We start from the raw sequence: 26,755 nt of genomic DNA, 5'->3' as shown, positions 1-26,755 counted from the left end.
ACTTTATACTGATTTCCTAATAGCAGCATTTTTTTCAGTGGTAGAATATACATTATGTGAACTTAAGGCTGAGTCATTGAAGGTTACCCCAGGCTACATTACGGCACTGATGGAGATAAGGACAGAAAAAAAAACACACATTGGAGCCCATGTGTTAATAACTTAATATGTTCCCTAAAATTAAATCTACTGTAGACTGTCAACATACAGTCTCTGTGGCTTAAAGGGGTGATAGAATGCAAAACCGATTTTACCTTGTCATAGTTGAATATAGACAGTTTAGTGGGTAACTAGGACATACATAGAACCTCAAAATCCCATTGACACCTCTTTCCTCTGCAAATCTCACAATTTGAAACTGCCTCTGAAAACGGGCAAATCTCAACGAGCCACCGAGTTGACGTCAACTCTGCCGCTCCTCCTCATTTGACTCTAGCTACTTTGTCATGCCCCAACATTTACATAGGCTACACCACTGATCTGAAGTCAGCTTAGTCTTCTGAATAGGACGCGCAGATCTCAGAAATTGTATACATTGTTCATCTGCTATTTTACCACTAAATTCACTTCTGATGTACTATGTAAAGGTCAAATATGGGCCGTTTTATGAAAATTGTCTAATTGCAAATTTTGTCCGACTGCGTGTCGGGAGTTCAGAGGCCGGTGCGGTCTGTGTTGCTGCCTCGCCGCACGGCCTGCTGTGAGGTAGATGTAGCTCCGTCACGGCTGGCAGCCCACGGCACTCCATACCCGTGCAAAGTCAGTTTTTTGGGTTAATGGACTACCAAATGCCACTGCCCTGACAGAGTTCTAGGGCCTGCAGCTCCCCTCTTCCTGCTATATGGCCTGTGTGTGTGAGAGTGTGTGTGAGTGAGAGCGCAGTCAGCGAGCTTGTTAAGCCCGCAATCTCTTACCACAGGTTCCAGTTAATCTTATAATGGATATGTGTGTTGAGTTATTTAAACAAACGATCGGGGAAATAAATGCCTCTTGTCCGTGAGTTTCATTGATAGAGCCTGCGGCTGGATGGAGCTCTATCAATGAGAGCTAGCTAGCCTCCTCTTAGACCTCTGAAACGAAACCCCTAATGTTCACAAAAATTCATTAAATTGAAATCGGACACCATTGTTAGCTTTATAAGACCTTGGGGTAGATGTTATATAAGTGGTATGATGAAATTCAAACTGTAAATATACTAGTTATGCTGAAATTGAAGCTAACTAGCCGCGATCTGTACACATAGGACTGAAGGGACAGTAGCAGCTAGCTAACAAAACTCCTAATGTTCACAAAAATGCATTAAATTGAAATTGGATATACTAATTAAATATACTCTAGTTCTGCCGGCAGCTGGCAGCCAGCCAGTTCCGCGCAGCCCCGAGCCCCGGTAGTCCAGTAACCGAGGAAACGGTGACTTTCACTGGGTATGGAGGTTGCCGCTTTCTCGGCAGACTGTGTGGAGCTCCTAAAGTCCGACACGTCTTACCGAATTTGCAATTCGCCATCAATTTTTGTAAAACGACCCATATTTGAGCTTTATGTAGTTGATTTCTTGCATAAAAAAGTCTCAGAAGTGAATTTAATAACGAAATAGCAGTCAAACAATGTATAACTTTGCATTGTCTGAAATATGAGACCTGCTGTAGTCTCCAATGGATGTGTATGTGGTTCGCTCAAACCAATCAGCGCACAGCTCATCTAAATATTCATGAGCATACCATATTTGGAAGAAAAGCTCTTTTTCCAAATAGGTCCATATTCACAGGGTAGTTAAGGACCCATAAAATAGCATCTGAGCAATTTTCAGCCCAACCAATGTTACATACCCTATTAGGAGACCTTAAGGAACAGTGTGAAATACCCTATATAATCATTCTAAGAGTTACATTGCCAGCTGCCTTATGCTAGCCTGACGTCGCTATACTCTGATTCTAGTCAGAATATGAGTCTGATACTGCTCCATTGGGCTGTGATTATGGGGCGTGTTTCAACCGAACCAGGAAAGAAAATGCCTCTGCACTCAATTGGATAGACCTACAACCAATCAGAGCAACGGAGTATGTGACGTATGTCGTAGGAAATGCGGCAAAAACATCTTTCTGATCGACAAATCGCGGTTCTCTGTTCTTCTTTTAAAATGAATGCGCTGTCGATATCTTCTATAATGGACATAATGGCAGAATCTGCACATCTCAATTCTCTAGCGGCATCTTTGTTGTAAACAAATTCAACCCAAGCGCTCTTTGGTGACGTGGTTGATTACGTTACTGTTGATCATCTGTCCATCATGAGCCCGCCCTGACAATTTAATTGGTCCAAACGGCTCTGGTTTGTGCATAGTTGCTCCACAATGGATCAAGTCCAGACCGAACTTCTCAACCTCAAATGTTGTGGGCAGGGCTAAGTTTGGCTCGCATCCAGGCTAGCCATGTGCAACAGGTTGTTCAAATTGCACATTCTTTTTTCAACATTATGAATATCTGGCTTTTAGTGATGCACAATGCTGCATCTTCTAGATTCCAAGTCATCATTAAGATTATTATTATTAACACTGCTTGGCCAAGTCTGAGTTGCTGCTAATGACAGCCAGGATAATACATTTTTGTGACATGGATGATAACGGTTATGGCTTGATAAGTTTCAAATGAGATAAAGTTCGTTTAGCAGAAGCAGCCGTCACTGAGGGTGTGACGGCCATTGTCAGTGCAGTTCATACACTGTGGTGTTATATTCCTCTAACTGATTTTAATGGAAGAACAAAAGTGTTTCCAGGCTGTAATTCTGTAGTGGCAACTGTGGAGATGTATAATTTCTTTTTTCGTGACATTCCTGTAATGCATCATTAGACATTGCTTGAACTGTCTGAAAATTAGGCAGCAGAGCTAAATGTATTTGACCTGGATATCTCAAATATCTCATTAAAAAAGGTTTTACTTTGATCGGCAAGGTCCTGGTTCTAAGATCAGGCCTGTGTAGAGTTTCTTGCATTTTTCTTTGTTCTAGAAAACCCATAGACTCGCATCCCTCACAATTGAGTTTTTGTTTGCATTTTGAAAGAGATTTACAGCAATGTCTACATTCATTGAGGCAAATTGATGCAACTAGATTATGTTTTACACCACACAAGTGATTATAATACTCAAAGGAAGAATGCTTTTTTTTGCTCTTTATCTTAAAGGTCCTATGACATGCTGCTTTTTTGATGCTTTTATATAGGCCTTAGTGATCCCCTAATACTGTATCTGAAGTCTCTTTCCCGAAATTCAGCCTTGGTGCAGAATTACAGCCACTACGAGCCAGTCCCACAATGAGCTTTCCTTAGGACGTGCCATTTCTGTGTCTGTAGCTTTAAATGCTATTGAGGAGGAGAGAGGTGGGGCAAGGTGGAGGGTGGGGATATTGCCTTGATCATCTTGCGGCCACGGTTGTAGCTTTATTTCCTCTTGGGCGGGCCAAATTCTCCGGGCAGCTGTGGGCGGTGGGCAAAGCAGAGAAAGGGGAGGTAACCTTGCTCCTTATGACCTCATAAGGAGGAGATTCCAGATGGGCCCATCTGAGCTTTCATTTTCTCAAAGGCAGAACAGGATACCCAGGGCTCGGTTTACACCTATCGCCATTTCTAGCCACTGGGGGACCATGGGCGGGCTTGGAGAACTCCTATTAATGTTAAAAAACCTCATAAATTGAAATTTTCATGCCATGGTACCTTTTTAAATGAAGCATTAGGTTGGGCCAGAAACAACACTACTTTGCCATTAGATTAAGATTAAGATCATTAGATTAAATTGTGGTACTGTTGTGATTAAATGGCTAGACATTCAGAAATAAGTCTTAACTGTCTCTGATGATAGCATTTATATCCGGGATTAGGAAAAGGGAAAGCAATAGACTGGAAATAGAGCTCAATAATCCCTGTAACAATGATTATTATTTAAGGGTTATTTAAATGTTGGGTCTTTTTAAATTTAGATCACTATTATTTAATCAGATCATGTGTACTTGTAAATCAAGGTATCTAATTAGAGTTCAACAGTATCTCTTAAGCCACTTGGTGTCCCTGCAACAGTAAAAGTCACACTTTTAATATTTCCTCTGTAGCCACTATTTCCTGTCAGAATTGTGTGTTTGTCTCAGGCTTGCTAAAACAAACACACTCAGCTCCCTTGTGGGGTTGGATTTCTCTCCTTGCATGTACCCCAACAATTGTAGCGATTTTAAACGAACGCATCGTCCACAGAAGGCCCTGTACCACAGCTGTAGCCCCGGGGTCCTGACTGTAGCACTGCAGTACACGTGACCCTGAACTACTTTGAAAACAGCACTACTTAGTCAGGGCCCTCTATAATATTCCTCACTTGTAGTTTAAAAAAAAAAAAAAAAAAGACGAGTTACAAATAATTAAAGCTTTAATCCCCATACCTAAAACAAGGTGAACATTTTGAGTTGCTGACAGTGGCTTCTGTCATACATTGTTTTGGCGTTTGCCTTGAGATTACCCTTTTTGACTGAGAAGCAGAGCTGCCTTGATTAATTCCAATGCCTCGTGGTGGCTTTGACCACCAGCAGCAGTATTGGCAATGGTGGGGGTGTGTGTGGTAGCCACAAACACAAACTGTCACAGATCTTCTCAAATTATACTGCTGACGTTTTATTATGTCAACCTTTTCCCATTGGATGGTGATGGACTTTTGTACTTGTGTGTATCTGCTAATGAAAAATGAATCGGTGGATTCATATGTCCATAATAGTCCGCTGCTGATATCATTTAATATACCTATATGAGCAGGTTCATTTAAAATTGTATCTGATTCAGAAATGCTTGAGCAAAAAGAAGCTTTGAAACTAAGGTACGGTATGGTACCAGCATATTTTTGTTCTACTTTGCTGTAGTTCTTTTATAGTTTGTTGTATCTGTACTGGTAAGTTGTGCTGACTAGATAGGATTGTTTTGCAGATGTTTGTATCTGTCTTGAGCGTGTTAAATTGATATAGAGCTTGTTATTGTTGGTCTGGATAGCTTCCCACGGGACGGAGAGGAGACAGCAACCACACAGCTGAGACCACTCCCACTAATTGTGTGTGTGTGTGTGTGTGTGTGTGTGTGTGTGTGTGTGTGTGTGTGTGTGTGTGTGTGTGTGTGTGTGTGTGTGTGTGTGTGTGTGTGTGTGTGTGTGTTGCCTAGACAAACTAGCTCTAGAACTCCTCTTTCTCTCTCTAACCCCAACATGTACATTTCATAGTTTTTCATTGGTAGCTTTAGGATTACTCCGTATTTTATGGCCTTTTTGTCCTGTCCAAACAAGTGATTCCCTGCAACACACAAAGGCCCAAACCAACAAACCCAAAGCTAACACATTCAACTTTGTGACTTACATTATTTTAGTGCTTTAACAAGACATGCTGTTACTACAAACAGCTGTACTACTGTTTTTATGAGACTTTATTAAGTCTTGCTTACTGTGTGATAGATATTATCAGCAAACTCACCTCAAGGCACTAACTGTGTTGTCACATTTTTAAAAGATTAAGTGGTTCCTATACAAGTGGTTTCATATACATGAAATATAAACGTAATGCCTTATAACATTGTGAATTAGTTGTTTTATTTTATTTTTTTTGACATTAATAAGTGGTGGAAGGGTGTAGAAGATTAATTGAAAATGGTTAGAAGCGCACTTCATTTACAATCCTGGCATAATGTTTTTCTGCCACAAACGCAAATGTTGTCTCTGCTTCACCCGGCATATAACGCCGCGGCTTGCTGTTCTGGTGTGCGTGATTTGGTTATCATTGGGGCGGATGCAGTGGGCTGCGCACTGGATCGCAGCTGAGCTGTATCGGACGATGGCACAGTGGCCATTCCATCCTTCATGGTTACTAGTGTTGGGTGTAACACGTTACAATAACGTAACTACTTTTTGGGGTAAAAAGTAGTTTAACGCACTACTACTGAAAATTTGGTAACGAAACGTAGTTCCTTTTTCAATTCGGCGCAGCGTTACTTTTCCCAGGGACATATTTGACAGCGACGCTGCCTTCTCAGCTGCGCGCTCACAAGCTCTACACGGGACGTGACAGATGCTGGTAGAAGAGCAATCATGGCAAGCAAGAAGCAGCCAAAGCTAACTTTTGAGAGCTTTTTAAGCTTTGTGGCTTTTTGCTGGATGGCGCTCTGAGCCAGGCAGACACAAAGCTGACAACCTCACAGATGGATGAGGTGGTGATGGCCTCATACATACACGCAGCGGACCGCTGTGGACTTGTCGATGGCACGGACACGCAAGGATTTCCAGAAAAGACGCTGCATGTGTCTACGGCAATGCATGGACCCCGGTACAAGTCGATACAGACATTACATAGTATACACTAACACCGTGTAACGCCGATGACCTGCTGATGTGCATTCAACCCGCGCTGGACTTGTTCATAATGAATCAGCCGTCGCTCTGCGAGTAGAGAATCCAGTCTGCAGTGTAGTTTGGACACTTCACTGATAAACCAGAGATTGGCTTTATGGTCAAAGATAGTTTTTGTTTAATTAACTTCAGTCTCTGCCATAGACTACTGCTTTTAAAAGTAACAAGTGTAGTAAAAAGTTACTTTCCATAAGGGGTAACTAAGTAAAGTAACAGATTACTTTTTTAAGCAGTATCGAGTAACGAGCAAACACTACTTTTTAAAAGTAACTTCCCAAACACTGATGGTTACAATAATCTGTTTATCCAGTATAATTATCAATGTTAACAAGCACATTTTCAGTTCTTTTATTTTTTTTTTTTAGGGGTGCATACTACGCAGGAGGTGGTGGTACGCAGTAAAAAATGAGGGTACTAATGTGGGCTACACAATTTGCATCTTACGAGATTTTTATTTTCCCAGACATTTTCAGTTAAAGATTGAAATCCCTGCCGCCAAGATGCTCCTCCATCGGTCATGGGGCGGTTTGATTTATTCACGCACTATTCATGCATTTGCTTCTTTCTTTTCAATTTTTTTTTTTTTTTTTTAACAGCATTATATGTTGATATTTATTTCATAATAGGCTGTATTTTAACTTATTGGGAAAAAACGGGTAGTTCTATGTAAAATCGGGGAGGGGGCTGTGTGTATGGGTGTCAATTAAACATATGTTTAAATTTTCTTAATTTAAGTCATTCATAATGTCAAAATAAGCCTGTTTTGTTTTTATTATTAAAACATAGGTGGTTGTTTATTCATTATTTTTTTTGTCAAATTCTCTCAGCTATGTGAGACACTCAAGAACACTATTTGTCAATTAACAATAGATGACCTAGAATAGGCAATCGTAAAGGCAGTTGACAGCTCAAGAAAAGTTAGTAAGTGGTCCTGTGAGTTGATGTTGTCACAGATGCTGGTCCTAAGGTAAACAATGAACCTCCTTGATCAATATTATAACTCAGTTTGAGCACGTCAGTGATGCTCACAGCAAAATGAATAGGGTTACTATGGAGTGAAAGTGCAGATGCATTTCTTATTTTTTATTTTAGCTGTGACCAATTGCCAGTATACTGTACGTTCAAAGATGCCATGCAAAGCGACCAAGGTCACAGCCAATAAACAAATTTAGATTAAAAAAAGTTTTATAATCCAGCATCTTAATGTTTTAGAGACGTGTTTTGTGATTATGTGTTAATTGTTTTTTCTTTATAAAGTCATGCTTGTGATTATGTTCTATAAAAATATATTTTTTTTCTATAGATGACCCAACAGACGCAGACCTGTGGGTGCTCAACAGCTGCACTGTGAAAAACCCTGCAGAGGACCACTTCAGAAACTCAATCAAGTACTGACAAACCACACAAACACTTCTATTTTCTTTTATGTTGCCAGTAGAAAAGAGATTATAACATTTTCAGCATATATTGTTGTGGAATAAATCCGTCAGGACTAGTTTGATTGTAAGTATAGCAGATCAAAAACGCACAAAATCCATCTTTCATACTAGAGGTCGACCCAGAAATCGGCCGATTAATCGGCCGATTAATCTGTACTTTTTTTACATAATCGGCATCGGCCAATATCAAGCCGATTAATAGGCAGGCGCATCTGCGGGCAGCCTTTTTGTTGTTGTGGAGAACGTGTTCGACGCATGCTGCCCCTAGAGTCAATTACCAGCAGAGTGAGCAGACCTCATCCAGTGCCTAAGGAAGGAGCTATTCCTTGGAGAAAACGGTAAGGATTAAATTCTTATAAGTCGTATATATTTAATACGTGTCATGCTGTCATGTCACAATAATTAAGCTAGAATTTTGCAATCACAGACAGTGGATCTGAGACTTTTATTATTTGTTATGTTTGTGTGTCTATATTTGAGAGGGTTGTCAACTCAATGCAGAGAAAGAAGTTGTAGTTAAGAGACCACTGCACCATAGGCTAGTGAAGGACTGGCTTTGCTTTGCTAGCGTCGTTGCTAGAGTTGGTACAGAGTAGACCCGCTGCTAATATGGCACCTGTGCCTTAACGACCCTTATCTACCGGACCGAATAGCAACGCGGATTTCTGTACCTCATTTCGGCGCCACTGATATGCCTGCGTTGCTCTCTGATGCGCCGAAAACGAATGTTAGAATAACAGAAACATCGCAGCATGTGACGCTAGTTAACATTACACTCGTCAGCAGCTAACGTTAGCCTACCGTTAGCTAGCAGATGGATTAAACACGATTAAAATGCTGACAGCTAAACGGTGTAAAGTGTGATTTATTTCACTGTGTAGGATCCAACAGCAGTATATTAAGCAGTGTGCTGCAGACGTTGTTTAGCTACTTGTCTGAAAAACAACACAGACGGTGCGTCGCGGTGCATTCAAAGTTGTTGTAAAATACCCTTTTGCCATGGTGGTTGTTTTTGTCGTTCAACAACAATTTACTAGTGAAATACGTTATTGTTATAAGTTATAGTTATTACATTATTATTAAATCATTTAATTTTGACCATATGGCCTAAAGTTGTTTTCCCCCCTTAATTAGGTTTTGTCCATTTGGCTTTGTCTGTCAACAAACAAAACAAACCAAAAATACATGTTTTAGGACAGTTTTTGGGAAGATGATAGAAACTTTTTAGCCTTGTATCACTTACAATGCACTGACTTATTAGCTGATTTATAAAACAAATGTTAGATTTTATATCTATACCTATCTATAAAATGACTTGAAGAAGATACTATACAAAAATACTAACTTAACCTTGTATTTTCCCCCTGTTTTAGTCATTAAGTCTGATGGCTGAAAAGAAAACCACCCCCTTATGGCAGCGCTTCACCCAGCCAACACCAAAACAAAGAAATGCTGCTGGTTGCTACTGTGTGTCAGCACTACTATTGTTAAAATGGTCAATTTATTTTATTGTTCTCAGCTGTTTGATAAATGCTGCTAAGTGCACTAAACTTTATCTTTTTAATTGAAAAGTTTATTTGACAAAGTTAAATTTATTTTCTTTCTTTCTTCTCACCCGTTTTGTTTATTTATACAATATATGTTTTTACATTATACATGTTTAATGTAAGTATACAAGTGCAGATTGGTGTTCAATAAATGTTTTTGTCGAGAAATTTTGTGTATCTTAAGTACTTATTAGTGTTAAATTTTATCTTTCAAATAGAAGTTAAAAACAAGCAAATATCGACCAAAAATAATCGGCAGCATATATCGGCCATCGGCCGACCCTGATTTCAAAAGATCGGCATCGGCCTGAGAAAACCCATATCGGTCGTCCTCTATTTCATACCCATCAACACGTAACGAATATGAGACAAATAGAATGAAAAGGAATTTAGGTCCTGGAAAATCTCCAGTTATTTCAAAATACTGTCTTCACCAACACAGCCAGTGTAGCCCAAAAAAAGAAAGTAATTAGGATGCCCTTTTTAACATTTATGCTGTTTTCATTTAGGTTTGCTATACAGCAGACACTTTTCTCATGCACAACTCTTTTTGTGTGTGTGTGTGTGTGTGTGTGTGTGTGTGTGTTACATGTTTTCAACTTACACACCTACACCTACTCACTGTTCCACTGGTCTCTCATTGCACTATTGAAACACACACACACACAGAGAAATTGAGATATTTGCATAAATACAGAGATATTTGCATAACTAAAGAGAAATTATGCTAGAAACTGTTTTGCATTTTGATTAATTTCCATTCATCAGGGGCACACACACAACTGGCGGGTATGTGCTTTTGTGGTAGTGAGAGAGGACCGTATGTAAAGATCAGGATTTTGCTATTGAAAACAGTTTTAAGATTCATTTCAGCTCAGAACTTTGGATAATAATGGCGGAAATCAGATGCCATCAAGTAAGAGTAATATTTTTAAGTGATAATAGTGACTGTTAATGTATCCTCTATAATCAGATACATTTTTAAACACTATACTGTATGAGGTTAAAAAAAGTATGTATGCATTTGAGTTGGTAGTTGTGGCATTTGGTGTAGCTTCATAGTCTGCTTTACATTTACCTGGACTTCCTTTCATAAACTTGTCGATGCTTTGCTAGCACTGCAGCAGAATGATGTAAAATCCAGTCCCTCCAGAAAAATGCCATTATGCGATCGCATAATTCAATGCATAATCAGCCAAAGTCCGCATATTCATGCAAGGGCCGCATTTTTTCAAATATGCCGCACTTTCGCCGCATAAATTGCCGATTTCCGCGCAAAATATGCGGTGCATGATTTCATAATCCCCGCATTTTCGTTGCAAAAAAGTCACATATATCTTAGCAGAAAGTTGAAAAAATGTTGCGTTTACTTCACTTCACAGAAGAACAGCCATTTTCCCCTGTTGCCATGGGAACGTTATGAAGTGACGTAATTACGCGACGTGAACATCGAAAGCAGGTGTTGGGAGGTTGAATTTGACATGTACTTTGAGTCTCTTAAGTTGGTATCCAATAAGAAACCTATCCTAATATCTGATGTCTACTCAAATTTCTTTAAGTGCTCTTGCTGTCTATATTATTAACGATTTTTGAAAGTCTGTCTCTTCTGTATCTTTTATTTCCCTCTGTTTAGACTATTACTTTTATTTTTACTTTAATATTATATGATTTGTATATATTTTTGTATCTTATTTACTTATTGCAATGACTGAATATCTGTAAACTATTTTTGGAAATTAAGTTTTAAAAAAGCAGGGTTGGGGGAATCACTTTTTCTTCTCTTCATCAAACCGCAATTTTTGCAAGTTCCCGCATTTTTTTAAAGTTCCCGCAATTTCATTGCATAAAATTGCATTAATATCCCGCATATTCCATCACATTTTTTAAGAAAACGTGCCGCATAATCAAGGATTTTTGCCCGCAACAATCACAAAAAAATAAATCCACTCATGCCTGTCTCTAGAGGCCATTAGAGGAACTGCATGTTAGCGCGCATCTGCACTGGCTATTGTTGCTCGAGTCCAACACAACAGAAAAGGCTTGCATAGTGAACTGTTATCAAATGTATTAACTTCAAAACCAGTTTTTTTTTATCTAATATAAGAGTATATGTATATATGATTATAAGTAAAGATTTTAAAAACATTAACTCATAAATTATGAGTGAATGAATAATTTTGGTAGGCTTTGAATTTCCTTCTCTAAAAATCTTTTACAACTGCTAGCAATTTTTAAAGCATTGCGTCATAAAGTAAATCACAAATGACCCCATGTTTCACAAATTCTTTAACATGCTCATATTATGGTCATTTGTGTGTGTTGAGCTCTCTGTTTTAGCTACATAGTGAGGCATCTCACTTCTGTTCCATCTTTGTTGGGAGTCGCACATGCACAGTACCTAGGTAAGCACTGCTAGCCAGTCAGAAGCAGAGTTTGAAGGTGTGCCACGCTAGCAGCTAGGCGAGCATTATAACGTGTGTTACAAAGTGACACACGTTTGTCACGGAAGTAAAGGCTGGACTACAATAGAGCTGTTTGGAGCAGTTTGTGAACAGTGTTTTCTGTTGGAGATGGTAAGTCCCTTTGGGGTGGACTTTGGGCTTTTTCACTTTGTAAACCTATAACGTGCACAAAAAGATATATAACACAATAAAGGAAAGGGAAAAAGCCAAAAAGCATAATATGAGCACTTGAACTGTATGTGGTCCTTGATTCATTTTTCAGTTCACTAATTTAAAGCTGAAATGATTGGTTGATTAATTGATTAGCTGATCAATTGATACGGAAAATTAATCAACCGATATTTTGATAATTGTTTCAGTAACTTAAAGCAAAAAAGGCCAAACATGAATTGTTTCCAGCTTATTTGGCTTATATAGTGATATAGTAGGTAGGGATTGTTGGGCACAAAATTAACAATTTAAATATTACCTTGTGGGAGCCTGGGTAGCTTACCTGGTAGAGGTTTATTCTTCAACGCAGCGGCTGCGGGTTCGACTCCGACCTGCGGCCCTTTGCTGCATGTCATTCCCCCCCTCTCTCCCCTCTCTCCCCTCTCTCCGTCTTCATCTGTCCTATAAAAATAAAGGCCTAAAATGCTCAAAAAATTATCTTAAAAAAAATATATATATATATTGTGATTTTGACATTTTATAGACGCCAAGATAAATCGATTGAGAAAATAATCTGCAAATAATATAATAATAATAATCTGAATTGGTAATGAAAATAACCATTACAGCCTTACACTGTTTAACCACAATGAATGAGGACTACTACACATTGCTCGGGCTGTTAAAATCTCAAAACAGAGGAAACCTTAAGTTCCATGGTCAGAGTTTTGTGTACATTTAAACACCTTAAAACCCTCCAGCACTGTTGTCTGACATGTTTGAATGGACAAATTGAAATTTGTAGTTTGTTGGCTGTTTTTAGAGAAATTTAATTTGAACTTTTATCAAAATATAACCGTTTCAAGGGTGAACATTTTCACTTGCCCAACTTCATCAGTGCAATCTTCCTGTCCTTTATCCTAAAGCCCTCTCTTCATGCTAGCTTTTTCTTTGACTCTTTCTGTCGTGGCAATTTTTATGCAAAGAATTTTTTCAATTGAAATTCACAAAATAATAACACACTTCAGGACTTTAAAAATGTCTTCTGTGTTGATGCCAGTTTTTCTTTGACTGGAAATCACCCAGCTGTAATGCTAATGCAATTAATGCTCTATTCATTGGAAGGGACACACTATACGCACACACACACACACACACACACACACACACACACACACACACACACACACACACACACACACACACACACACACACACACACACACACACACACGGGGAAGAGGAATGTGAGAACAAGTTTTTTTTTTTTTTTCTTTCATCACTTGCTGCTTGTATGATGGAGACACAAAATGAGGGGGGTACAAGATCAAAGTGAATCCAAATGCCCACTTCAGTTTTTTTTTTTTTTTAATTCCCCTATTTTTCTTTGGCTCACTTCATATGATCGACAGAAAGGAAGAGAAGGAGGCTGGCACATGGCCTGCCTCGCGCTCAGTCACACGCTGGCCGTTAGGCCTGCACCTCCTGGTACCACAAACACATTAACACACACATTTGCACAGGCTGAGGCCTCATATCTAGTGTTCCTAAAATGTCTTTCAATCTATTTATTTTTTAATTACATTTTTTTCCAATCTTAAATCTAAATCGTTAACTTTAGATAAGTTTTAAGCCATTTGTTTGAGTAGGGTAAAAGTTGATGTTTACCAGCAGCAGGTTAATAAATTAAAAGTTGACATGCAATGGCAGATGTGGTATAGCTGGTTACAGGCTAGAAAAGGTCCAAATAAGAAGATAAACAATAATTGTATGCAGTTTAATGTCTCTTTACTTGTTCTAAGTCATAAGCTGCTGATAGTACTATTCACAGGTAAACATAACTATATTTCAGATCAGTAAAATTATCAGTTCACCACAGCCTTGTTGAGATCCTGCAGCCTCTAGAAAAAAGCAGATTCATCTGATAGCATATTGCTTCCATGACAATAAAGTGGGGGAAACACAAGCTTACACAATGGAAAAACAAGAATACTTACTATCTTTCTCGAGCAGCACAGAAAGCCTAGTGTAGCGCTTACACAGTAGTATTACATGAAAGATGTATTTTTTCATGAAGTAATTTCAGTAATCTGTTAATTTAATGACAAGTTTGAAAATCATAGCTATAATTTCCTTTGTAATTCATGTTTCTGCCACTCGGTATTGAATATAAATTGTATATAGTAACTATTTGATTTTATGACTATTGTCACTGAGTGATGAAGTTTCCTTTTTATATGTATTGGCGCTACACAGGCTTTTACCTCTGCCATCGCCCATCATTTAGCTGATTGACTGAAGAAAGAAGAAATCTGCATTAAAATGGATCCGGAGCCCTATTCAGCCCCATTGTACCGAATTTGGTTGCAGTTCCACCAGAGTTCGACTGGGGGTGATCGCAGGCGAGTGCAAAATGAATGGGACTCTATGGAGCTAGACGGCTAAATTTGTCTCTTTCCCCTGATTGTCGTTGAGAAATCTCAGATTTGATTGTAGTTTTCAAAAAAAAAAGTTCAACATGGGTTATAGGTCGAAAGTTGAATGAACGAGTACTTCTGTCCTTTTGATTTCTTAAAGGTTGAGTCGTTGTTGCCCATAACACGCTAGCATTCTGCTAATGAAAGCTGATTGGTCAGTGAAGGACTGATTACGACCAGAGATCCCGCTTGATGGCATCCGAAGCGGAACCAGAATGTCAGAGTGAATATTTTGGCGTGGTCTTTAAAACATTAGCAAACCTCTTTCTAGCACGTGTGTTGACCAGGAGAGCCTAACCTGTCAGCTGTGTTGTCGATGTCTTGAGAGAAAAAAGGAAGTGACTCAGAGCTTGCCGTAAAGCTGTTTCTCTGGCCGTTCGTGTATGACGTCAAAGAACTTCTAATATATCAAGAAGTTCCACTCCCTCGTTACTTCCGGCTTCTGAACTGGTTGCAGTTCCACCAGAGTTCCATATAGGGGGCGCTCACAGGCCAGTGCAGAATGAATGGGACTCTATGGAGCTATACCCCTCAAAATCCACTTTTCTCAGGATATAATTTTTTGTCTAGTAATTTGAATGTTGCATTCCAAAGGGGAGGCTAAGAAAATACACACTGCTGGGTGTTAGATTTTTTTAAAGTCGCTTTTTTGTTCTAAAAAGCCTTTTAAAATGTTAATGACGTCATACACATATACGGCCGGAGATACTGCTTTACGGCAAGCTCTGAGTCACTTCCTTTGTTCTCTCGAGGCATCGACAACACAGCTAACAGCTGAGGCTCTCCCTGTTAATACACGTGCTAGAAAGAGGTTTGCTAATGTTTTAAAGACTACGCCGAAATATTTACTCTGACATTCAGGCTCTGCTTCGGATGCCGTCAAGCGGGCTCTCCGATCGTAATCAGAACTTCACTGACCAATCAGCATTCATTAGCAGAATGCTAGCGTGTTATGGGCAACAACGACTCCCCCTGTAAGAAATCAAAAGGTCATAAGTACTCGTTCATTCAACTTTTGACCTATAACCCATGTTGAACTTGCAAAAACTACAATCAAATCTGAGGTTTCTCAACGACAATCGGGTGAAAGACACATTTAGCCGTCTAGCTCCATAGAGTCCCATTCATTTTGCACTGGACCGCGATCACCCCCAGTGGAACTATGGTGAAACTGCAACCAAATTCGGTACAATGGGGCTGAATAGGGAGTGGAACGGCTTTCCGTAGACCGGCTTTGATGACGTCCTTGACATCTTAAAAAGCTTTTTAGAACTACCAGTTCAGAAGCCAGAAGTATCGAGAGAGTGAAACTTCTTCCCTTATTAGAAATTCTTTGAATAGATCTATAGGAAAGTAGCGCAAGGAAACAATACCAGTGGAACTTAAGTTTCACTTTCAGTTTCCGCAGAGATATTAAAGCTATAGTGCGTAGTTTCTGTCCCCCCCCATGAGGAATTCTAAGTAATAACAATTCTGTCGGTGCATCCACATGATGCTTCACCCCCACCCCTCTTCCACACAGTTTCTACGTAGCCAAGGAGGACACGAAGGATTCAAAAAAACATGAATCGCTCTTCAGAAGAGGAAATTATCTTTACTTGAGTTTCTGCATGTGAAAGTCGCCGGACGACACCAATTTCTAAACGGCCATGCTGAGAAATACAGAGAGTTGTGTGAAGCCGATACTCTTAATTAGCTTTGTATCAACTCATTTGGCAATGGCTCGTTCATTATTATAAAAAAAGTTACGCACTAAAGCTTTAACATCAGGGCAGTGTTATAGATATTTTGTGACCTCTAGGACTCAATATACAAACACAGAAGCACAGAATACAGAGATGTTGAAGTGATATATTACAAAGGTTTTTTATGTAATTAATTACAAGGAAGATCACAGAGGAAAAAGTAACAAAGTCTCACCAAATAAATTTTTCCCCAGAGTTCTCCCAAAGAACACAAAGTTTAGAGATTATATACTTGTTCTTGGAACAAGAAGTCTTATGAATATTGGAAGGCAGCCAAATGAACACTCCTACAAACCAATGAAAAGGTTTCTTAACAATTTCAATAGCCAACGACAGCTCTTAAATGCCAACGACAGCTCTTAAATGTCTTCAGTCAAGTTTAGCTTCTTCCTCAGACTCACCGCCTACTGACCAATCAGTACTCAATTGATAACGCCGTCACCGTTATTGGAAGATCAGAGAGAGAGAGAGAGAGAGAAAGAGAGAGAGAGAGAGAGAGAGAGATGCGCTCATAAAAGTTAAAACATTTAGAGACCGACAACCCCGTTAACATTCCCTGATGGGTATTTTTATGAAACATATATATTTTAATGGGAGGGAATTACATATCTGCTTCTTGAGCCGTGTGTCGCCATTGCGCACATCGGTTTGAATTACGTTTTTATATTTTTATTTTGCTCTCACGATCGCTTCCCACTGCCAGGGTTGCAACTGAAATAATAGGCTAAAGCGACAGTTTATGGAAAGCATATATGGAAAGTGTAATTATGGTCAGATCTTGGTCCTGACTGATGGGGAAGTGATATTGGAGTTGTGATTTAAACATCTACAGAGTCGGCTATTTATTTATTTTTTGCCAGCTTTCCTTCCTGTTTTAGGAAGCAGCGACTGTATTGCATTTTCCCTGTAAAACCGAGTCTGTGTTCTTCATATTTATGTAGAATTATAATTTTGCTTAACATAAGCGGCTCTGGTAGATGTTTGCGATTGGTCGTTGTGCGCAAACACCGCCTCTTTTATGTGAACGCGCGTGCCGCTGGATTGGGAAACCCTGAGTTGACTGAACTAGTTGATAACCAGCGTCGTGATACAGCTTATGCGGGACCGCGGTTGTTGGGTTAGGTGAAGCCGGATAACTGAAAGCGATCCAGGGCATGTTGATCTTCCTTCGTAGTACAGGCCTCTGGTCTGTTTAACATTTACATTAATAACACAATAACACTTTAGATCCGGAGTCTTCAACTTTTTATAAGCCAAGGACCCCTTATCTGAGAGAGGGACGGAGCAGGGACCCCTACTACATATTTTATAAAATTAAGCTGCATATTTAACTGGGCCTACAATAAAAGCATAATGCCTTTTTATACATATCTTTTTAGTGCACAGAAAATAAAGCTATAAAAATAATTGTATGAGTTTATAAATCATGTTTTAATGTTAAACATACATGTGACAGTTAATCCTTAGAATTAACTATATTTGTAATGTTGGATTCGTGTTAAGACATTCAGATGATGGTCTTTTACCGAAAACGTTGCCTACTGTTACATTTTGCAAGTTAGACCGTGTGCAGCAGGTTCTTTGCAACTTTTGACCTACTTATCCCCCTCCGATGTACCTGTCTCACATTTTAGATGTGCAAAGTATTTTTCTGGACTGCATAAACTTTAATAATAATTTGGTGGTCCCCCTGCAGTATCTCTGAGGACCCCCTTACGGGCCCCGGACCCCCTGTTGAAGATCTCTGCTTTAGATGATTAATCCAGAACAATAACTTGATGAAAATAGCATGATTACATTCAAAAGCAGTCCTCAATTATTTGTCTCTAACTTATCTTTACCATGTCATGTGATATGCTATTTCAGTACACAACAGACAAATATTACTGGGACTTAGGGGCAGTGTTTCCGCTATAAACATTTATTAGCTGCTGGCAATAAATTATTGCTGCTTCAGCATTTAAAAAAAGAAAATGTCATAAAGTTGTAGTTACGCGACTCAGCAGAGCTTTCTGCTCTACGAACTCAAGCGAACAGTCATCTGCTCTCTCTCCCCTTTTAAGGGTGAGCAACTTGAACAATGACAGGTAGTCATCACTTCGAAGTCATGACAACCAAATAAACAACAGCGCGAGTACAGCAGTTTCTCTTTAAGCAGAGTGACAAACAGCGACGAAAGCCTTGACGGCTGATTTACCATGAAACGCGTGAGAGCGGAATCATGACAGCTGCAAAATAGTGTTATGGGCACTGGATTTGATGTTTATCAGAGCCCAGGTTGGGACAAGAAGCTATCGTTAGCGCATCCTGCGATCCCTCTGCCTTTGAGTCCCCGCTGCAGGATAAATTGTATTCACGCAACACGCTGTATTCACTTACTATTTAAAACTTTTTACAGGTTAGTGGGGATGCATATCGCTCAAAACCAACATGGATAAGTGAGGGGTGAGAGAAAAACTGGGAGAATCGCCAATCCTGCTTTTGATTTCGATAGTCGAAATCAAGAAGCTCATTTTGATAAATTTTTGATTTAAATTCGAAATCGTGAAACCCCTACTGAGACCACTACAGATGAACGTTCAATATCTATATTTACATTATAGACACCAGTGCTGACTATCCTTCTAACAATTTGGCCACAATTAAGCACATTGACCATACACTGTCCAGCCATTTACTAGGTTTTGATCTACGGTAGTCTTGTTCTATTGAAGTTTTTTCATATCTTATTTATTGAAAATGTGTAGTCTCTGTTGTAGGCCGCTCAAATGTGATGTTTCCCATATATGGTATCAGTATATTGTTACTGATGAAGAGTTTTATGTTGTGGCCCTTATCTTCCTGGCTTTTATTGCAATGTTGCCTCCTATTAAGAAGTTCTCCACATAAAATGGTAGAGGTGTGTTTGTCTATGGGATATGGCTTTCATACGTAATGTATTAACGTTGAGTGCAGTCTACTAATTTGTACGTGTGGATGTCTCACCTCTCTGACTCCTCTACTTAGAGACGGAATCGAAGGGGCCAGCGCACTGCATGTTAAGTAACAAGCTGTGCTTGCTTCCCTGTCATTAGCCCTAATGTTCTGCTTCATCACAAGTTAATGTTAAAGGAGACTGGCCAGACCACCCTTAAAGTGATGGTTCGGAGTAATTTCACCCTAGGGTCCTTTGCACCATGACCTCGAACCATTTTTCTTATTTACTCATAAAACGATGGATTGGAAAGTTTGTAAGTACACCAGAAGTGTATGTAAATAACACTTGCCTGTGGGCTTCTGTCTCTGCTGCTGCTGCTACTGTTGCTGCTACCTAACAGGCAGTAAGAGTGCTTAGGACCGTCTACAAATTACAACACCGAAAAGAGATGCAACACAAATATTTATTAATTTAACTTTTTTTTTAAAGTAAGTGCTGTAGTATAACTATTATGAGACAAGTTATAATTTAGGTAAGTTTGGAGACATTACCTTATTTAATCATTAAATTGATAAATATTTTTGTTGCATCTCTTTTCGGTGTTGTAATTTGTAGATGTCCCTAAACACTCGTCTAACTGCCGGCAGCAGCAACAACATCAGAGAGCAGAAGCCATCAGGCAAGTGTTATTTACATAAACTTCTGGTGTACTTACAAACTTTCCAATCCATCGTTTTATGAGTGCATAACCTATTTGTACTAGGGTAGAAGTTTGGTATCATTTCGGGCATTATTAGTGGGGTCATTTACGAGATACATCACTGGATCCATTAGCCCCTGCGCTAAGCTATTTAGCTGATAACGCTACTCTACGCTAACTCTCCCAATGTTCGACCCAGGTGAAAAAAGCTTCGGTGTTTGGCTCGAGGTCATGGTGCAAAGGACCCTAGGGTGAAATTACTCCAAACCATCACTTTAAGGAAGGACAGAAAAGATCGGTCTGAAATGACAATTTCTGTTAACATAAACTCTCTACATGTGAATGTTTTGTTTATAGTTTTTTTTTCTTTTTAGATTTGTATGTTTTGAGGCTGATTAGTGAATGCACAAACGTGTGGTTTTGCTGTTTTCTTAGCTTACGGAATTAACCTAGGCCCTGTGTGTGTTAAAAACACCTTGTTGTCCAAATTCTCATGCTCTCCCATTTTACTTTGTGTGTGTGTGTGTGTGTGTGTGTGTGTGTGTGTGTGTGTGTGTGTGTGTGTGTGTGTGTGTGTGTGTGTGTGTGTGTGTGTGTGTGTGTGTTTACATTAGCATGTAAAACAAATAATCCCCGTCGCATGTGGGACATTATGTACAACCAATACACACACACAGTCACAGAAGTAACAATCAGTGTCCCCGTAAATGAGTTGAGGGGTTTAAAATCGAAGCACTGGGGCTTTAAGCAGTCTTCTATCATGGTTTGGAGAGACACAGTGAAAAGACAGTTTATTACTTCTGGAGAACTGGGGCTTAGTTGGCATCCATGCCAAGTGTGTGGGATAAAGGGTTTGTCAGGTGGATATATGCCCAGGGTGTGTGTGTGTGTGGGGGGAGGGGGGGGTTTGAGTTACCCTTTGAGAGAATACTAGCTGATATGCATATGGAGTGTATATATTCTGCATTGCATTGAAAAAACACCTAACAATATTGATTGGTTCTCATGATGAAAACTAAGTTTACTTGTGAATCTGCATTTTGTGTGTGTGTGTGTGTGTGTGTGTGTGTGTTTTTTCTTTATGTAAGCAGAACTAAGCACACATGAGTTTTGCAGGGGTTTAGGTAATAGTGACATTTGTGTCTTGCTCAAGGACACTCAAGGTTCAGGATTGGTTTCGTTGATGTAATCTGTGATTATTAAAAAATATATTTAAGGGCGCCCAGATAGTTGGTAGAGTGGGTGCTCATATATAGAGGTTTACTCCTCGACGTAGCGGGCCGGGGTTCGACTCCGACCTGCGGCCCTTTGCTGCATGTCATTCCCCCCTCTCTCTTCCCTTTCATGTCTTCATCTGTCCTGTCAAAAATAAAGGCCGAAAATGCCCCAAAATAATCTTAAAAAAAAATATTAAGATAAATCCAAAATTGGTGGCTTGTATAATTTTGTTCAGCATGCAGCGGTGAATCGGTCTGTGGAAAATGGGATTCCTTACAGCTTCTTTTTTAGAGTGATTGCATACTCTGCCCTGCTGTTCACTCCTTTAATAGGAACACACTCAGTAGCATAAACTGCTAATAGAGCACCTTCTGAATGCTAAAAAGTCAATTAGTATGGATATTTGGATGTGCGTTTGTTTGAAATGCCGAAATCTATAGCGTGATTCAATGTCAGAGACCTCTCACATCAATGAATGCAGAATGCATTAAAGAAACAGTTGCTCAACAGCATGTAATTAAAACTGCTCTGTGTTTGTGAGTGTATTTATGTGCGCGTGTGTGTGTTTTGGATTTCTCCACTTGGCTGTCTCTAGTAATTTGTATGATCAAGGGAATGTATGCTTAACAAATTATAACCCAACTCTGAGTTGTGTACTTCTGTTTTCAAAATAAGCCTATTCCGACATTATATTTACATTCATTTCAATATAATTTTGATATTCATGAACCAACCCGTAGACAGAAAAATCATTAATGTTAATTGAAAAGGGACACACAACACAGAATAAACTCTTGGAAGAAGTCCAAAGTGTATGTGCTGTGCTTATACTGTGTATTTATAACAGATTTGTAGGCTCGGTGATGAATATATATTATGGCCCTCGGCAACATGACACACTATTGTTGGCTCAGGATTGTCTTGGAATAAGTGGCTTTACAAATTTAGGACCATTGATTGTAGACCAGATGCTGCCAAAAGTGTTTTGGATAACGGAGCTGCTTTAGCTGCTTTACACCGAGGGTATAGGCCTACACATCATGTCACAGGATAAAAAAGATATTGTGTTATGATTGAGTGTTGAGTATTTTAAAGATGTCAAAAGGACAGATGAGATAAACATATTTTGTATCACTGAAGACAAAACTAAATTCCAGACAAAGAGGACATCTCAAATGTAAAAAACTTGTTTAACGTCAGATGTGGTTTTGACCTTTTTTTTATTAAATATTCATATTGGAGGTGGTGAATATGCATCATAGCCCATGGCTGCCTCTGTTGATTAGTAAGATGTCCACTGAAGTTGGGCAAGTGATTTTATGTCATTGATTTCTGACCACATATTTACCAGAGGCAAAGATCATGCTTAGCAAACAAAATCATTAAAGTGAAAATCCACCTTGAAAGAAAATGTACATGTTATTCCACAACCCTAGTTTTTCAACCTATGGCTGAGAACATTAACTTTTTCCAAAACTGAGAATTCAGAGAGCCGAGGTCGCAATCTGTCCGATGACCAATCTTTCAAATGACAAAACCTGACCTGCACACACACACACACACACACCTGCGCACACACAAGAATCAGTCAAAAGTCTTACATTGCTTTGTGGTAAAGTGTTTTGTTTTTACAGTGCATATAATACATAGAGCGGTTTATTTTGGCCTTTCAGCATGTTGTTTTAAATTAACCGACACACCAAAGTGACTGACATTAAGGCCAAAGATGTTTCCTTTTCATCAGGACATGACAGTGAGATATAAACAATCTGAAATCTGCAGTGACCTTTAGAGTTGTTTACTAAGGGCAGTTCTTTTATGTCTGTGTTCACACAGTCCAGCAGACAAACAGGCTTTCTAGCTGGCTGGATACACACACACACACACACACACACACACACACACACACACACACACACACACACACACACACACACACACACACACACACACACACAACTTTTTGCCTGGGGCTGGTTTTAGTACAACCCAGGGATTGGCATTTAATCTGTCAGTTCTGCAGGGCATTAGCCTACATTTTTGGGGTACACATAGACACAAAAATAGTCAGGGAGAGACAGACTGACATACACAGAGGGGAAATAGACACATAGACTGAGATGGGAGGTACAGAGAGTGAAGCAGAGTTGAGCCCAGGGCTGTATGAGAACCACACCAAAGCCGGGGCTGGCCAGTATACGACCTTGCTTTTAACATGTCTTCATCTGCATAGTTAGACTGTCCTCTACTAGTTTATATGGTGTTTTGTCTAGTAAGGTGCAAGGGGATGGTCTGTTTATTATTATTATTGTTATTATTTTCTTTTGTTAAATTTGATTTAATTCCTTGTTGTCATTTATTTCATAATACTGCATAACAGCACTTTTACAACACAAGGTTTTCACAGTGACGAACTGCACTCTTCTACATGTAGAACAGGCTTACTGATTTCACTTACAGTATGTGTAGATTAAACCGCATGCGCCAATGTAAAAGGCAGCAGGTTATTAGCAGTTTTGTTCTTTTCTAATGTTTTCTGCTGTATTCTACTCTACATTGTTTTTCTTTTGTTCTTGTGATGGTAAGGTGAAACCCCTTAAGGTGGCATGTCATTCAGTATAAAATGAGTAGTCAAAACAAGCATTCTTTTCAATACAGCCCTGTCTGAGCTGTGATTTTATTCATTGTAAAGACCTTAAGGCTTGACTCTGTGCTCCTTACAAATGTACAGAAGCTATTGCTGTGGAGTACTTTATGCAACCATGTTGTTCCGTGTCTCAATCTACATCTGTCTGATATTTCATGAGTTGCTGCCAGTGTTGTGGTGAACTGTTAACCGTTAAATCATTTTTCAGCAGCTCTAAACAGCGTTTGAAGGTGTTAGATCCATTAGCTGCTCAAGATGCAGATATGTGCCTGACCTTTACCTGGATAATTCACCGTACTACAGTGCTGAAAATTCTCTGGCTCTGATAGATTCTCTCCCCCCATCAAGGGTAGCTCCAGCCTTGATCTAACTAACATTAACATGAACCTGTTAACAGGACTATTAGAAATTATCAGGTCAGTATCGTAGCGTTTCAGATCCAACACACTTATCCTTTTAAAATCATGTACCTGCTGTCAGACTATACTTTGGAACTTTAGTCTCTGCTTAACCTAAGAGATTAAACCAGAACAACAGTCAGACCCAATTTTGTGCAAGGAGTGCTGAAACTGAAGTAACAGTCTTGGCTTTTTTTAAGCTTGTTTATCAGAAAAGGTGACAGGCAAAGCAGGCATTAGAAGAGATGAATGTAATTTGATGAAAGGCTAATAATGTTTAAACCCTTGTTCCTAACGGACTTGACTTTTATCAGCTTCTATCGGCTTTAGAAGACCAGGTTATGTCTGCATTTCCATAGCAGGTGAAAAACATCTAGTAATGGAATGTAAGTTCAGAGGTTGTTATACTGTTATCTGGTCACCGTTGGGACAGAATATTAATATGCATATACCGAGAAATCTGCTCTGTCTGAACAAGCAATAAATATATTATTTTTAGGTTAAATCCAGGCCCTCCACTGTTTGGGATTGTGACTTTAAGAACACAGTGACAGGACAAGAAAATCCCCTAAGATAGTGTGTACACGTGTTTTTGTGTGACTGCGTCTTCAGCTGGAAACAACACACTCATACAAAAATTAAACACCATAGAGATCCTATTAGTTAGGCCTAACTGCCTGACTCCTCACTAGTGTTAATTTTGTCACCTATTTTTAATTTAGTCTTAGTCTTGTGCCAAACATTTTTGTTAGTCAAGTTTTAGTCGACTAAAAGTCTCGTCATTTTAGTCTAGTTTTAGTCAAAAGAGAACTCAAGGTATCTTAGTCAAGTTTTAGTCGACTAAAAGTCTCGCCATTTTAGTCAAGTTTTAGTCAAAACATTTTAGTCTTTTTTTTTTTTAAATAAATTATTTCTGACAACCATTTCACTCAAATAGTGATAAAAATAAATAAATTATATAAAGTTTTATAAATATTGAGCCTCTTCCTTATTTCACCAGTAAACGACAAAAACAACCACTGCATTGGAAAAGGATATTTTACAATAAAATAAATGCAGCACGAAACTGGCGAGGCGTATTTCAAGTGAACGCAACATATGTGTTGTTTTTCAGACAACGGCAGCTACAGACTGTCGTGTCGCCTCGGTTGGAATCCTACATAGTGAAATAGAGACAAACCTTTACACCGTTTAGCTGTGAGCATTGTAACCCTTTTATATATGTCAATGATTGTAACCGTATTTACTCCAACTGCTAGCTAACGGTATGCTAACGTTACCTGCTGCCAAGTGTACTGTTAACTAGCGCCCCATGCAGCGATGTTTCGGTTGACTCTAACGTCCGTTTAGGAGCATCAGAGAGAAGCGCAGGCTATTCGGTCCGGTAGATAACGGTCGTTAGGGCACCTGTCGGTGCCGTAGCACCGGGTCTCGGTAACAGCTGAATATTCTATCTCATGATGAAAAAGTAGAGACGATTGTAGACGAAAATGTAGAGAGATTTTATCTTAGTTTTTATTTTATGCAAAACATTTTAGTCTCGTCTTTTTTCGTCAACAATAATGCATGTTAATTTAGTCTTAGTCAGCGTTTTTGGACATTGGCGCAGTCTCATCATCGTCTCTTCTTAGTCATGGAAAAAAAGGTCGTTGACGAACCTATTTAGTCTCGTCTCGTCTGACGAAATTAACACTACTCCTCACTATTTTTGAACACTAGAAAGGCCAACGGTAAAATTGACCCGCCTGGCATTTTAAAATGGATGTCACTCTGTTATTATAAAACCCCTTCATCTCTGTTCATGACTTTTTCTAAAATGGGTTTATTAAAGGGGTGATAGAATGCAAAACCAATTTTACCCTGTCATAGTTGAATAACGACAGTTCGGTGGGTAAATAGGACATACATAGAAGCTCAAAATCCCATTGACACCCCTTTACTATGAAAATCTCATATTTTGAAACTGCCGCTGAAAACGGGCGAATCTCAACAAAGCTGGTAGTTGACGTCAACCTCCCAAAAACCGGAACCTTTGTCAGCCCTTGGGTGTATTAAGAGAACGGTCACACCCCAACATTTACATAGGCTACACAACTGACCTGAGATCAGGTAGTCTTCTGAATCTAGCTAGGTCACGCAGATCTCTGCTATTCACTTCTGAAACTTTTTTATGCGAGAAATCAACTATGTAAAGCTCAAATATGGGCCGCTTTACGAAAATGGATGGCTAATTGCAAATTTTGTCCAACTGTGTGTCGGAGTTCAGTGCCGGTGCTGCCTGTGTAGCTCCCTCACCGCCCGGCCTGCCTTCCTTCACAGACCCCGGCCTGCTGTGAGGTACTTGGAGCTCCGTCGCGACTGGCAGCCCACAGCACTCCATACCTGCGCAAAGTCACCGTCTCTTGGGCTAATGACAACCTAACGACAAATGCCCCTGCCCTGACAGAGCTCCAGGGCCTGCAACTCCCCTCTTCCTGCTAGCTAAATGCCCGGTGTATGTGAGTGAGAGCGCGGTCAGCGAGCTTGTTACGCCAGCAATCTCTTACCACAGGTTTCAGTTAATCTTTTAATGTGTGTAATTATAATGTGTTGAGTTATTTAAACAAACGATTGGGGAAATAAACGCCGCTTGTCTGCGA

At 39.4% G+C, this 26,755-nt stretch overlaps 1 protein-coding gene across 1 annotated transcript in view; it reads left to right on the top strand.

The window, feature by feature from the left end:
- Nucleotides 1-26,755, top strand: part of cdkal1 (CDK5 regulatory subunit associated protein 1-like 1) — a 292,200-nt gene that overhangs the window by 44,840 nt on the left and 220,605 nt on the right. Inside the window, exon 4 of the mRNA XM_039805926.1 lies at nucleotides 7,720-7,804. Coding sequence (XP_039661860.1) covers nucleotides 7,720-7,804 — 85 coding nt within the window. The remainder of the gene's footprint in view (nucleotides 1-7,719; nucleotides 7,805-26,755) is intronic.

This window comes from Perca fluviatilis, chromosome 7 (genome assembly GCF_010015445.1).
Source record: "Perca fluviatilis chromosome 7, GENO_Pfluv_1.0, whole genome shotgun sequence".
Taxonomy (NCBI): domain Eukaryota; kingdom Metazoa; phylum Chordata; class Actinopteri; order Perciformes; family Percidae; genus Perca; species Perca fluviatilis.
Note: the sequence above shows the minus strand (reverse complement) of the source record. Positions and strands in the feature narration are given on the sequence as shown.